General features: G+C 45.4%; 1 protein-coding gene across 5 annotated transcripts in view; it reads right to left on the bottom strand.

The window, feature by feature from the left end:
* The window catches only part of klhdc3l (kelch domain containing 3-like), a 65,114-nt gene that overhangs the window by 29,264 nt on the left and 19,714 nt on the right, over window positions 1-16,136 (bottom strand). For all 5 annotated transcript variants that reach the window (XM_043694214.2, XM_043694218.2, XM_043694219.2 and 2 more), the window contains one exon: window positions 11,268-11,554. In XM_043694214.2, the coding sequence (XP_043550149.2) occupies window positions 11,268-11,430 (163 nt within the window). In that variant the 5' untranslated portion in view covers window positions 11,431-11,554. The remainder of the gene's footprint in view (window positions 1-11,267; window positions 11,555-16,136) is intronic.

Raw genomic sequence — 16,136 nt, 5'->3', positions numbered from 1 at the left:
ATATTTACTTAGGATGCCAAGTCTGAAAATGGAATTAGTGCAGTTGGATTTTTGTTGACTGGCATGGACATGATGGGTCGAATAGTCTCCTCTTGTCCTGTAAACATCTACGTCATTTCATTAAAATTAACAAATACTTTTAGCATTTGATTGCTTAATTCTGCAAAGTAAAATTTATGTTGAAACTTTCTCTTTATATTCGTAAATATCCTAAATTTTTCATACAACCACCTGTTGTGACTCAGATCACCAGCTCCGTGCAGACAAATACTTGCTGCTAAATATTTGCTGTGCTTTGGCTGGATTCAAGGTTCCTGTAATTGGATGCAATAAATTATTAAATGAGACATTTAAAAGGTTCCATTTTCCAGGTCAAGGGCCTGTTAAATATTACACAGGACTCTTTGAAGAAGAGGAGTTTCTCATCTTGTCCCAATCATCAAAAAAAAAGATTCCCCACTTATTTATATCACTACCTTTGATGAAACCTCTTGGACACTGAATCTCTATGCAGTTTTGTTGACACGACTGTTCATTGTACATGAAGCACTTCGAGCCGATTTGACAATGTGATAAGATTATATTTTGGTGTAATCATTTCATTTTTCCAGTCTATGCACAAGTATTTTAATTAGCCCATCATTCCAAATCTACAAAATTCCATTTTTTAAAAAACCACTGTCCACATTCATAATACCTTTGAAGTGGAATCATGGATGTAAAGTAGAAAACCTGGCAGCAGTTTTTGCACGCAGCAAGTTCCCATGAACAGCAATGTAATAAAGACCAGATGACCTCTTTTTCCGAAGTTGATTGAGGGATAAAGTTTGGCCTAGAGATTGGAGACTGTGCCCTTCTTGAAAATAGTGCCACAGGATGTTTTGCATCTGTCCAAGCAGGCAGATGCAATCATTCGTTTTATTTCAACCTACCTTCAGGGATTTGTGGATACGCACACTAATGTCCCACTGAACTTCAGTATTTTTTTAGGATCTTACCATTCATAGTGCAATCCCTTTCCTTGATAACCCTCCACAAGTGCATCACCTTACATAACTTACTAAATTTTGTGTCATCCACAGATTTCTTGTTGGAACCATTGATGTATATCATAAGCAGCAAAGGTCCCAGCACAAAGCCCTGCAGAACTCCAACGGAAACATATGTCCAGTCACAGAAACATCCCTCTACCATCACCTTCTGCTTCCTACCTCTCAGTCAATTTTGAATCCAAAGTACAACTTTATATTGGATCCCATGGAATCTTACTTTCTTGACCAGTCTGCCATGATGGATCTTATCAAAGTCCATGTAAATCACATCAATTTCATAATCCTCATCAACACTCTTGGTTATCTCCTCAAAAACTTCAATCCAATCCAATTTGTCAAACATGACCCTCCCTCATCTCCCAGACCGTCCATAACCTCATCACCTCAGGGGACCTCCCATCCACCGCCTCCAACCTCATAGTCCCACAACCCCGAACCGCCCGTTTCTACCTCCTGCCCAAAACCATCATCTCCCAGACCGTCCATAACCTCATCACCTCAGGGGACCTCCCATCCACCGCCTCCAACCTCATAGTCCCACAACCCCGAACCGCCCGTTTCTACCTCCTGCCCAAAATCCACAAACCTGACTGCCCCGGACGACCCATCGTCTCAGCCTGCTCCTGCCCAACCGAACTCATCTCGGCATACCTCGACACGGTCCTGTCCCCATTAGTCCAAGAACTCCCCACCTACGTTCGTGACACCACCCACGCCCTCCACCTCCTCCAGGATTTCCGCTTCCCCGGTCCCCAACGCCTCATCTTCACCATGGACATCCAGTCCCTGTACACCTCCATCCCCCATCACGAAGGACTCAAAGCACTCCGCTTCTTCCTTTCCCGCCGTACCACCCAGTACCCTTCCACCGACACCCTCCTTTGACTGACCGAACTGGTCCTCACCCTGAACAACTTTTCTTTCCAATCCTCCCACTTTCTCCAAACAAAAGGAGTAGCCATGGGCACCCGCATGGGCCCCAGCTATGCCTGCCTCTTTGTAGGGTATGTGGAACAATCCATCTTCCGCAACTACACTGGCCCCACCCCCCATCTTTTTCTTCGCTACATTGATGACTGTATCGGCGCTACCTCGTGCTCCCACGAGGAGGTTGAACAGTTCATCCACTACACCAACACCTTCCACCCCGACCTCAAATTCACCTGGACAGTCTCGGACTCCTCCCTCCCCTTCCTAGACCTTTCTGTTTCTATCTCAGGCGACCGAATCAACACGGACATCTACTACAAACCTACCGACTCCCACAGCTACCTGGACTACACCTCCTCCCATCCTGCCCCCTGTAAAAACGCCATCCCATTCTCCCAATTCCTTCGTCTCCGCCGCATCTGCTCCCAGGAGGACCAGTTCAAAATACGTACAACACAGATGGCCTCCTTCTTCAAGGACCGCAATTTCCCCCCCGACGTGGTCGACGATGCCCTCCACCGCATCTCCTCCACTTCCCGCTCCTCCGCCCTTGAGCCCCGCCCCTCCAACCGCCACCAGGACAGAACCCCACTGGTCCTCACCTACCACCCCACCAATCTCCATGTACAGCGCATCATCCGCCGTCACTTCCGCCACCTCCAAACAGACCCCAGCACCAAGGATATATTTCCCTCCCCTCCCCTATCAGCTTTCCGTAGAGACCACTCCCTCCGCGACTCCCTTGTCAGATCCACACCCCCCACCGACCCAACCACCACTCCCGGCACCTTCCCTTGCAACCGCAGGAGGTGCAACACTTGCGCCCACACCTCCCCCCTCACTTCTCTCCAAGGCCCCAAGGGAAACTTCCATATCCGCCACAGATTCACCTGCACCTCCACCCACATCATCTACTGCATCCGCTGCAGCCGGTGTGGCCTCCTCTATATTGGGGAGACAGGCCGCCTACTTGCGGAGCGATTCAGGGAGCACCTCTGGGCCACCCGGACGAACCAACCCAACCAACCTGTGGCACAGCATTTCAACTCCCCCTCCCACTCCACCGAGGATATGCAGGTCATTGGACTCATCCACCGCCAAACCACAACAACCCGACGGTCGGAGGAGGAGCGTCTTATCTTCCGACTGGGAACCCTCCAACCGCAGGGGATGAACTTGGACTTCACCAGTTTCTTCATCCCCCCTCCCCCCACCTTGTCTCAGCCGGATCCTTCCAGCCCGGCACCGCCCTCCTGACCTGCAGTCTTCTTCTTGACCTCTCCGCCTCCACCCTACTCCGACCTATCACCCTCACCTTGACCTCTTTCCACCTATCACATTTCCAACTCCCCTCCTCCAAGTCCCTCCTCCCTACCTTTTATCTTCTCCTGCTGAACACTCTCTGCTCATTCCTGAAGAAGGGCCTGTGCCCGAAACGTCGAATCTCCTGTTCCCTGGATGCTGCCTGACCTGCTGTGCTGTTCCAGCAATAAAGTTTCAACTTTGATCTCCAGCATCTGCAGACTCACTTTCTCCTCCCTTAAGAAATCCCATGCTGACTATCCCAACTGATCCATGACTATCTAAATGTAGATAAACCCTGTCCTTCAACTTTTTTAATTAGTTCATCACCATTGAAGTCAGATGGACTGGTCTGTCATGTCCTGGTTTATCCCTTCCTAAGATAATGGGAAGGTATTAGTAATTCCCCAGTCCTTGGATGGAGAGGAATTTGTTAAGTGTGCACAAGAAAGTTTTCTTATTCAACATGTGGATGTATCTACAAGAGAAAGAGCAAAATTTAACTTTCTCTTGGGAAATAAGGCAGGGCAATGAATGAGATATTGGGGGGACCACTTTGGGGCAAGTGATCATAATGCTTAGTTTTAAAATAGTGGTGCAAAAGGATAGACCTGATCGAAAGGTAAAATTTATAAATTGGAATAAGGCCAGTTTTGACCGTATTAGGTATGAACTTTCAAACGTTGCTTGGGGGAGGCCATTCACAGGTAAAAAGGGACAGTTGGAAAGTGGGAGGCCTTCAAAAAATGAGTTAACGAGATTTCAGCCACAGCCTGTTCCTGTCAGTGCAAAGGGCAAGTCTGGTAGGTGTAGGGCATGCTGGATGACCATAAAAATTGAGGCTCTGGTCAAGAAAAAGGAGGAGGCATAGGCTGGTATTACCAGCTAGGATTGAGTGAAGACTATAAGGCAGCAAAAGTAAACTCAAGAGGGAAATCAGGAGGGCAAAAAAGGGGACTTGAGATAGCTCGGGTGAAAATGGTTAAAGAGAATCAAAAGAAATTATACAAAATACATTAAGGGCAAACAAGTAACTGGGGAGAGTATAGGCTCCTTAAAGATCAACAAGGCTTTCTATGTGTGCAACCACAGGACATGGGCGAGATACTAAATAATTCGCATCAGTATTAACTGTGGAGAAGGACATGGATGCTAGGAAACTTGGGGAAATAAATACTGATGTCTTGAAAAGAGTTCATATTACAGAAGAGGATAAATCCCCAGGGACTGATCAGTTGTATCCCAGAAATTTGTGGGAAGCTAGCGAAGAGATTGCTGGGCCCTTTGCTGAGATATCTGTATCTTTGACAGCCATAGGCTTGGTGCCAGAAGACTGGAGGGTGACGAATATGGTGCCATTGTTTCAGAAAGGTGGCAGGGAAAAGCCAGGGAATCAATAGACTGGTAAGCCTGACATCAGTAGCGATTAAGTTGGAGGGGATTCTGAGGGACAGGATTTACATGCATTTGGAAAGGCAAGGACTGAGTGAGGATAGTTAACATAGCTTTGAGCAAAGGAAATAGTGCCTCACTAACTTTACTGAGTTTTTTTTTGAAGAGGTGACAAAGAAGATTGATATAGGCAGAGCCGTAGATATTGTTGATATGGACTTCAGCAAGGTGTTTGACAAGGTTTTGGATGGTAGACTGGTTAGCAAAGGTTAGATCATATGTCATCCAGGGGGAGCTAGCCAATTAGATACAAAATTGGCTTGAAATTAGGAGATAGAGGATACTGGTGGAAGGCTGTTTTTCAGACTGGAGGCCTGCGACCAGCAGTATGTCGTAAGGATCGGTGCTGAGTCCACTGTTTTTTTTATCGCTTATACAAATGAATTGGGTGTGAAGAAAGGAAGTATGGTTAGTAAGCTTGCAGATTACACCAAATTGGTGGTGCAATGGACAGTAAGGAAGATTATTTCAGAGTGCAACATGACCGTCATCAGATAGGCCAATGGGCCAAGGAGTGGCAAATGAAGTTTAAGTTAGATAAATGTGAGTTGCTGCATTTTGGTTAGGCAAATCAGGGCAACACTTATACACTTAATGGTAAGGTCCTAGGAAGTATTGTTGAACAAAGAGACCTTGGAATGCAGATGCATAGTTCCTTGAAAGTGAAGTCGCAGGGTAGACTGAATGGTGAAGGAGGCATTTGGCACACTTGCCTTGTATTGGTCAGTGCATTGAGTACAGAAGGTGGGACGTCATGTTGCAGATGTACAGGGCATTGGTAAGACCAATTTTAGAATACTGCATTCAATTCTGGACTCCCTGCTATAGGAAACATGCTGTTTAACTTAGAGTCACAGAGATGTACAGCACGGAAACAGACCCTACAGCCAACTCATCCATGCCGACCAGATATCCCAACCCAATCTAGTTCCACCTGCCAGCACCTGGCCCACATCCCTCCAAACCCTTCCTATTCATATACCCATCCAGATGCCTTTTAAATGTTGCAATTGTACCAGCCTTCACCATTTTCTCTGGCAGCTCATTCCATACACATACCACCCTGTGAAAAAGTTGCCCCTCAGGTCTCTTTTATATCTTTCTCCTCTCACCCTAAACTTATGCCCTCTAGTCATGGACTCCCCCACCCTAGGGGAAATACATTTTCTATTTATCCTATCCATACCCCTCATGATTTAGTAAACCTCTATAAGGTTACCCCTCAGCCTCCAACGGTCCAGGGAAAACAGCTCCAACTTATTCAAAACTTCTCCCTATAGCTCAAATCCTCCAACCCTGGCAACATCCTTGTAAATCTTTTCTGAACCATTTCAAGTTTCACAACACAAGACTGAAGGGTTTGAGGTATAGAAAGAGGCTGAATAGGATGGTTGGAGGCCGAGGGGTGACTTTATAGAGGTTTATAGAATCATGAGAGACATGGATAGAGTGAATAGCCCATGTCTTTTCCCCAGGTTATGGGAGTCCAAAACTGGAGGGCATAGGTTTAAGGTGAGAGGGGAAATATTTAAAAGGGACCCAAGAGGTACCTTTTTCCACACAGAGGGTGAAATGAGCTGCCAGAGGAAGTGGTATAGGGAGGTATAATTACAACATTAAGCAACATTTTAAAGGCATCTAAATGGATACATGAATAGGAAGGCTTTCGAGGGATATGGGCCAAATGCTGGCAAATGGGTCTAGATCAGTTTAGGATACCTGGTTGGTGTGGATGAGTTAAACCAGATGGTCTATCTCTGTGCTGTATAACTTTATGACTCTTCTAATACCAATCTGTGGCCAGAGAGGATTTGAAAAATACTCCCTGATGTTTCCTCCATTGCCTCTGTCAATAGCCTGGAATACATTTCATTCAGGCCTGCAGATTTACGCACTTTAAAGGCTACTAAATCTGCTTGCACCTCCTTTCGCTCTATGATACTTTCTCCTTATATTTCATAGTACCCCATCCTGAAGAGTACACCTGAATCATCATTTTCCATTGTGAAGACTGATGCAAAGTATCAATTGAGGACTATGCCTACACGCGCCCTATAGTCCAAATTCGGTCCTAATCACTCCGTTAGGGTTTACCTTTATTCTACCTTCTCAACGTTTTCTCATGCACTCTGTTTGCTTTCATAACTTCTTTTTTAAGACTCCGCCGCCCCCCCCCCCCCCCGCCCACTTCTTTATATTCCTCCATGGAGTCTGCTATACTGAGCCCATGGTATCTGCTAGGAGAAAGTGAGGACTGCAGATGCTGGAGATCAGAGCTTAAAAATGTGATGCTGGAAAAGCGCAGCAGGTCAGGAAGCATCAAAGGAGAAGGAGAATTGACGTTTCGAGCATAAGCCCTTCTTCAGGAATGAGGAGGGTGTGACAAGCAGGCTAAGATAAAAGGTAGGGAGGAGGGACTTGGGGGAGGGGCGTTGGGAATGCGATAGGTAGAAGAAGGCTAAGGTGAGGGTGATAGGCCGGAGAGGGGGCGGGGGCGGAGAGGTCAGGAAGAAGATTGCAGGTCAAGAAGGCGGTGCTGAGTCTGAGGGCTGGGACTGAGAAAAGGTGGGGGGAGGGGAAATGAGGAAGCTGGAGAAATCCACATTCATCCCCTGTGGCTGGAGGGTTCCTCGGCGGAAGATGAGGCGCTCTTCCTCCAGGCGTCGTGTTGCCATGGTCTGGCGATGGAGGAGGCCAAGGACCTGCATGTCCTTGGCGGATTGGGAGGGGGAGTTAAAGTGTTCAGCCACGGGGCGGTTGGGTTGGTTGGTGCGGGTGTCCCAGAGGTGCTCTCTGAAACGTTCCGCAAGTAGGCGGCCTGTCTCCCCAATGTATAGGAGGCCACATCGGGTGCAGCGGATGCAGTAAATGGTGTGTGTGGAGGTGCAGGTGAATTTCTGGTGGATGTTGAAGGATCCCTTGGGGCCTTAGAGGGAAGTGAGGGGGGAGGTGTGGGCGCATGTTTTGCATTTTTTGCGGTTGCAGGGGAAGGTGCCGGGAGTGGAGGTTGGGTTGGTGGGGGGTGTGGATCTGACGAGGGAGTCGCGGAGGGAGTGGTCTTTCCGGAACGCTGATAGGGTGGGAAGGGAAATATATCCTTGGTGGTGGGGTCCATTTGGAGGTGGCGGAAATGACGAAGGATGATCCAATGTACCTGGAGGTTGGTGGGGTGGTAGGTGAGGACTAGTGGGGTTCTGTCCTAGTGGTGATTGGAGGGGCGGGGTTCAAGGGCGGAGGAGCGGGAAGTGGAGGAGATGCGGTGGAGAGCATCGTCAACCACGTCGGAGGGGAAATTGCGGTCTTTGAAGAAGGAGGCCATCTGGGTTGTACAGTTTTGGAATTGGTCCTCCTGGGAGCAGATGCGGCGAAGGCGAAGGAATTGGGAATATGGGATGGCGTTTTTACAGGGGGCAGGGTGGGAGGAGGTGTAATATAGGTAGCTGTGGGAGTCAGTCGGTTTATAGTATTCGTCCATGTTGAGTCGGTCGTCCGAGATAGAGATGGGGAGGTCTAGGAAGGGGAGGGAGAAGTCTGAGACGGTCCAGGTAATCTGAGGTCGGGGTGGAAGGTGTTGGTAAAGTGAATGAACTGCTCAACCTCCTCGTGGGAGCACGAGGTAGCGCCGATACAGTCATCAATGTAGCGGAGGAAAAGGTGGGGGGTGGTGCCAGTGTAGCTGCGGAAGATGGACTGTTCCACATATCCAACGAAGAGGCAGGCATAGCTAGGGCCCATGCGGGTGCCCATGGCTACTCCTTTGGTTTGGAGGAAGTGGAACGATTGGAAGGAGAGTTGTTAAGAGTGAGGACCAGTTCAGTCATGGTATCTGCCACAAATCTCTCTTTTTCCTTAATTCTAAACTTTATATTCTTTGCTATCCAGGGTTCTCTGTTCTTGGTCCTAGCCTTTGTCTTTATGAGAACAACTTTATCCCTGTATTCTCGCAATATTCTCCTGAATACCTCTCACTGCTCTAACATTTTTATCTGTAAATAGCTACTCCCAGTCTACCTGGGTCAAATGGTGTCCTGTCTTAGTAAAATTAGCCTTTCTGCCGTTTAGTACATGTATTTCTGGCCCATATTTATCCTTTTCTTTAACTATCTTAAATGTACATGAGTTATGATCACTATCACCAAAAGGATCACCAAATTGATATGCCTGGGCTCATTTCTGAATATCAGGTCCAGAACTGCCCATCCCTGTTAGGCTTTCTATGTACTGTTGAACACGCAAAAACATTCTCCTGGAAGAAAATAAAGCATTTGTTTCCTCCCTACATTGAACACTAAAACCATCTTAGTTTGATTTTACAGCCTCATTATTCTTGAATTCCATTTTTTTGATCCTCTATTTCTCCCTGACTGTGTGGGTGTGTATAGTACACATCCAACAGCGTGTTTTTTACCTCTTTTTTTATTTCTACCCATTTGGCCTCATTTGATGAACCTTTCAAGATATCATCCTTCCTTATTGCTGTACTTGATTTCTTGATCAATATGCAAATCCGCCTCTCCAACTTGTCTGATTAACCTATAACCAGTGGTTGTAAAGAGAAAGCTGCCAAACAGCCAAGTCTCGGTCATGACAATGGTATCATACTGCCTTTGTCTGTGTCCCCTCAGCTCACCAGTCTTATTTCTCAGGCTCACTGATTAAAACATATTTCATTTTGCCTTGCTAAACTCACTTCTTATCTATGATTTGGATGTGCCGGTGTTGGGCTGGGGTGGACAAAGTTAAAAATCACCCAACACCAAGTTATAGTCCAACAGGTTTATTTTGAAGCACTAGCTTTCAGAGTGCCACTCCTTCATCAGGTGGTTGTGGAGTCTACTCGATGTTCCCCTTCCTACTCCCTTTCCGACATTACATCCTTAGCCTTCTCCATTGCCACAACAAATCAAACTGCAAATTGGAGGACCACCTCATCTTCCATCTGGGCTACCTACAGCCCGGGACATTTAACATTGAGTTCTCCAATTTCAAATAATCTCTCTTCCCATCACCTGACTTCCTTCCCAGCCCCTCCCCCTCCCTTCCATTCCTCTAATCGACCAACCAGCTTGTACCCTCCACCTGTGTTCACCTATCCCCACCTCACCACCCTTCCCCCCCACCCACCCGTTTTATCTGCAGCTTCCCTTACATCCATCCGCAGTCCTGAAGGGTTATACCTGAAACATTGACTTCTCCACCTTCTGATGCTTCCTGGCTTGCTGTGTTCTTCCAGTCTCCTGCTTGTCCACCTTGGAATCCAGCATTGCAGTTTCTTTGTCCACCCCACTGCCTGGTTGCCAACCACTTTAACTCCCCCAAGGACATGCAAGTCCTGAGCCTCCTCCACCGCCAAACTCGAGCCATCTGACGCCTGGAGGAAGAATGCCTCATCTTCCGCCTTGGGACCCTCCAATCATACAGGATCAATGTGGAGTTCACCAGTTTCCTCATCTCTTTTCCCCTCACTTTATCCCAGATTCAACCCTCCAACTCAGCACCATCCTCTTGAACTGTCCTACCCATCCATCTTCCTTCCCACTTATTCGCTCCACCCTCTTCTCCAACCTATCACCATCACCCCCCCCACTTCCATCCACTGATTGTCTTCCCCCCAACCCCAACCCCCTCCCATTTATCTCTCAGCCTTCTTGGGCCTCCCCACATTTCCAATGAAAAGCTTATGCCTGAAACGTCAATTGTCCTGCTCCTCGGATGCTGCCTGACTGTGCTTTTCCAGCACCACTCTTTTTGACTTCTACATTCAATACAGTCAAAGACGATCTTGGGTCTGTATTCCACATTCTGTACAAGGACCTGGATTTCCCGAAAAACTCTGTCTGTTCCAGCTGAAAGTAGATTCAACCACGGAGCATCCATAGCTCTCTGGGATCGGCATGTTTACATGCTGTACATCTCTATGACTCTATGAGTAACTCACTGGTAGCTCTCCATGTCTCTGATCATTCAGGAGATTATCACCCTGGCAATCTTTCCCAAAATTTCCTTTCCCTTTCCCAAACTTGTCACATCCTACACAAGACTGGGAATTCAACCTTCAGCTATAATAATATTGGATATATCTATCTCCTGTTTAAGTACCCATTCACCACACATCAATCTACCTACCTACTTCTGTACAAGCTAAACTCCCAGTCTGACCTCGAGTGCTTGTGTAGAACTAGTTAACAGTCAAAATAGAAGTTGCTGGGAAAGCTCAGCAGGTCTGGCGGCATCTGTGAAGAGAAATCAGAGTTAATATTTCGGCTCCAGTGGCCCTTCCGTTCGGAGGAAGAGTCACCGGATCCGAGACAGTAACTCTGATTTCTCTCCATAGATGCTGCCAGACCTGCTGAGCTTTTCCAGCAACTTCTATTTCCATTTACGATTTACGGCATCCACAGTTCTTTTGGTTTTTATTTAGTTAACAGTCAATTCTTATTTAGATGCAGTCAGCCAAAACCCGATGCCAGCGACAGGTCAAAGACAGTGAGTATTCACAGAATCAAATCAAGTGAAAATCCAACATCTTACCAATGTTGTACCTCCAAAAATCTCTCATCCCAGTTTGCCTCCGACCACCATAAAGATACATGTATCCCTCGTAGATGCAACAGCCATGCTTGTATCGTTCCAGTGGTGCTGCTTTGGACTGGGAGAGCTGCCTCCACACAGGTTGGCCAATTCCCTTTTGCATAACGCTCCTGTCACCACCAGGTTATTACCCAAATAGATAGCAGATGAGGAACCATGATGCTTTCCCACGAAATACAGCGCTCACATGCCAGATGACACCATCTGGACGAATGTCACAGAATGTTCTAGAACAAAAACAACAGTTTAATCACTCATTTTTGATTTGGAATGCATGACACAAGTTGAAATGTACAAACGTTAATCTAAAGACAAACTGAAAATGCTGGCGTATAACTTTGGACATGGGCTCCACAAACTTGTCTTTTCCTCTGATACCATCAATGCCTTCAGTTTCTTGTGTTTTCTTTTTAATAACTCAGGACTTCCTCCATCCCACCCTGACTATTTTGGAGACTGCTAAACTAACTGCATCACTGCTGTTACAGATCTCATTTTCTCTGGATGAATGTGTGATTGGGTCCTTCACTCTCTCGCTTTTACCTTAGCTACTAGATTTCCAGGGGCTTTCTATTCATTTAGCTAAAGTCACATGATTTCTTGGAAATGCTGTCTTCAGCTGACTGTTCAAAATGACTTTCTGACCTTTTTTTGAAAATAGAACAAATCAGAACTTCACAGTATTAAAAGTCAGTCCATTTCCCCTCCACCTTTGAACCTAAATCCCAAATAATAATACTACACTGAGAGTTCACGGTATAGAGATAACCGAAGGAACTTTCAACTTTGAGAATGTAGAAAATATGTCATTAAATTGATATGCAATTTAGATGTATTCCATTGTGATCCTTTTGATTTTGTAATTCAAAATTTCTCTCAATCTACAAAATCAATTGGTTCCCTGTTGCATGTCCTCTTCAGTGTTCGTGACAAGAACAGATAAAAGATGAATGCCTGCAAGGTTGCTGTTCAGGGTAAAAGCTTTCAATTATTCTTTCTGATTATTGTAATTAAACCAATTCAAAATAGTTCTTAGTTCATTTTTTCCACTTTGTATTGTAAACTTTTATGTTATTTATCAATAGACAGAAAAAGAAATTTGGTCTATCAAGTCAGGTGTTATTCGGGGGATCTGACTTGTCCAGGATTACCATCAGCAGGGATTCATAACAAATGGCAATTGGAACTACATGAACTGAAGAAGGCATGTAAATGGAAAGAGACCACCTCTTTTACAGCTAAAACAGACTCACCCAAACTCAATCATATTGGACTCGAAACGTTAACTCTAGACCTGCTGAGTTTCTCTAGCGCTTTGTTTTACTCCAAGCCCAACTACCTGTCTCTAAATCAGCACCTTCCATTTTATTGCAAAAGTGTTACTCAGACACATAATCCATATTTTATGTACACATGTTCAATCTTTGGCCTTTTAAATGGCAAAGTCCACTTAAAAACAGAGAGTGTGCAGAAGCATCAAGAAAATCAAAAGACTGAGATTAAGAAATCATTTTGAGCCTCACAGTATGGAAGTAGGAAGGGAATATACTATTTTCACCATTTGTGCAGTTGTTCAAATGCAAATTCTAATCGCCAAAAGAGACGTCATGCTGGGATTTCATCTGGTATGAAAACGAAGCTAAACTAGTCAGTCAATCACCCGGAAGGCAGATGCAATTTGGAAGTTGGAATTATAGAACATAGAACAATACCGCGCAGAACAGGCCCTTCAGCCCTCGATGTTGCGCCGACCTGTGAACTATTCTCAGCTCGTCCCCCTCACTATCCCATCATCATCCATGTGCTTATCTATGAATTGTTTAAATCTCCCTAATGTGGCTGAGTTGACTACATTAGCAGGTAGGGCATTCCATGCCCTTACCACTCTCTGCGTAAAGAACTTGCCTCTGACATCTGTCTTGAATTTATCACCCCTCAATTTGTAGTTATGCCCCCTTGTACATGCTAACGTCATCATCCTAGGAAAAAGTCTTTCACTGTCTACCCTATCTAATCCTCTGATCATCTTGTATGTCTCTATCAAATCCCCCCTAGCCTTCTTCTTTCCAATGAGAACAGACCCAAGTCTCTCATCCTTTCCTCATAAGATCTTCCCTCCAGAACAGGCAACATCCTGGTAAATCTCCTCTGCATCTTTTCCAATGCTTCCACATCCTTCCTGTAATGGGGCGACCAGAACTGTACACAATATTCCAAGTGTGGCCGCACCAGCATTTTGTAGAGTTGAATTATTCCTCAGAACAACTAAGATCTTGAAATGTCCTGATATTTTCATCCCAGCCGCTGAGTTCCATTTAAGCGGTGCACCATCTCTTGACTTAAATGAAGAAGAGTAGATTGTATTGACTTTTCTTTCAATTTTTGCTCCGCTTTTAAGGGTAGCCCTGTTTCACTATTTGTGACTTCAACCAAATGAATTCCATGCACAAATCCTGCACATTCACCTCCCCCAAGTCCTAACTCTCAAAAAGAAGTATTAGCGGTTTCTAGAAAATAAAGTATCATGAAAAATATGCATCTACATTGTAACTTTTCACAATTTCAGGGTGCCCCAGAATACTCTGCAGCTCATTTGGTCTACTTTTGAATTGTAGTCACTGTGGTATTACTGGAAATGCAAAGTCTTGACAATGGATGCCCTTTAATATGGTAATATGATCCCTCATTTGCTAGAGATAAGTATTGGTCAGGACTTGAGAAAGAATTCCCCTGCTCTTCAAATAGTGACATGGGATGTTTTATATTCAACTCAAAGCGCATAGGCAACCTCAGTTCCAAATTACATCTGAAAGCTAACCCTGGCAACACCTCCTCAGTAACGCAGTGGACCATCTACCTAGAGTGAGTGAGTATGTTTGACTTTCTGGGCTAGGTCCCGAACCCACAACCTTCTGATTCAGGAAAGAGTACCACAACTTCTCACATTGTTTAGGAAAAAGCAATTAAAATAAATTTTCTGGTATGTTAACAAATACAATAACCCAAATAATAAAAAGGAGGAATATCTTGTGGTGCAGTAGGTTGCATCCCTGCCTTTGAGTCTGGGCTCAAGACCAACTCCAATGGAGGGGTGTCTAACCCAGCCACAGATTGAGCACCAACTTGTAAACTGTTCCAACGTGTGCCGTGGCAGGCACAGGAGAGAACAAGAACAGGAGAGTTTCCTGGCTAGCCATTGCAGAAGGCAAAGGATATCACTGCAGCACCTTACAACCAAAACTATGGACCAAAGCAGACCCATGATCACCTTTCAATGTCTAGTACCTGAAAGAGAGAATGACAGATCATAGAACAGAATCCCTACAGTGTGAAAAAAGGCCATTTGGCCCATCAAGTCCATACCGACCCTCTGAAGAGCATCCCACCCAAACCCACCCCCCTTCTCTATCCCTGCATTTCTCACAACTAACCCACCTAGCCAGCACATTCCTGGACGCTATGAGGCAACTTAGCATAACCAATCCACCTAACCTGCACATTTTGGACTGTGAGAGGAAACCGGAGAAACTGGAAGAAATCCACACAGTTACAGGGAGAATGTGTAAACACCACACAGACAGTCGCTCAATGGTGGAATTGAGCCCAGGTCCCTGGAGCTGTGAGGCAGCAGTGCTAACCACTGAGCCACCGTGCAGCCCCAAACCAAATTGTTATAGATCTGTTGAATGCTAAGAATCCCGTGGTTTCAGAAACCCATTTTAAAAGTTCAAAGCTATACCCTGCCTCTCCCCAACCCCTCTGTCCTCAGTAGTGCCGAGGAGCATTCACCTCCATTACACTTGCAGGAAAGATTGGCTGACTATGGGCAGCTAATCCCACCAGATTTCAACTGCTTTCCAAACCTTTTCGGGACTTTAGCTGTTGGGATAGGTGCAAGCCCTGTGGAATTGTACTGAACTGACCTCCACAGGCTTCGGAAGCAAGTTTTAAAAGGTGGCATTCTTGTTGGCAGTCAAGAAAGTTACACACAGTTGAGCTGTCAACGTAAGGAATCACTTCTACTTGCAGAGGCTGGTAGAAGCTTGGAAATTGCTTAAGCAAACAGCAAATGATGTTCAATTGTCAATTTTAAATCTATATTTTTTGATTTCTCAAAGACAAAAGTGTTATGAGGCAAAACGGGAGGAGTGGGAATAAATGGAGTTAGGTCACAGATCAATGAATGATAATGGGAATATAAATGATCCTAATGAATGATAAAACAGATTCGAGAGACTCTAATGCTTTCCCCTGCGTTAATAAAACAAAGAACTGCAGATACTGGAATCTGAAACCAAAACAGAAATTGCTGGAGAAACTCTGGCAGCATCTGTGGGGGAGAAAGCAGAGTTGACATTTTGAGTCTGGTGACCCTTCAGAAATGTTAACTCTGCTTTCTCTCCACAGACATGCTGGGTTCTTCCAGAAATTTCTGTTTATGCTTTCTCCTATTTCTATGTTCTCATGTTTATTATGAATAGAGCCAAATCCAAATCAGTCAGGACTTATATATGGGATCAACTAGCACACTAAATAATAGGAGCAATGCCTGGACATGAATGCTTGGGATTCTAGTGATGGAAGGGAACAAATTGGCAATGTCATCAGCAGCCTTTTGTGCACCAAGCCAAAAGGAACAGCCGCGTTAAAAATATTTGCAAGTTAAGGGGAGGAAATGAGGCGGTGTATGCAGAAGTCATACATCTCAATGCAGGAGAACTAGAGATGAAAGGAACCACTGTTGATTCATACTCATTGGACTCCAGTGTTAAAATGATAGATCATATCCTTAGCACTAATGTAAAGGTA

This window comes from Chiloscyllium plagiosum, unplaced genomic scaffold (assembly GCF_037043375.1).
Source record: "Chiloscyllium plagiosum isolate Xiang-an unplaced genomic scaffold, Cpla_swu_hap1 HiC_scaffold_7, whole genome shotgun sequence".
In the NCBI taxonomy this organism is placed as follows: Eukaryota; Metazoa; Chordata; class Chondrichthyes; order Orectolobiformes; family Hemiscylliidae; genus Chiloscyllium; species Chiloscyllium plagiosum.
Note: the sequence above shows the minus strand (reverse complement) of the source record. Positions and strands in the feature narration are given on the sequence as shown.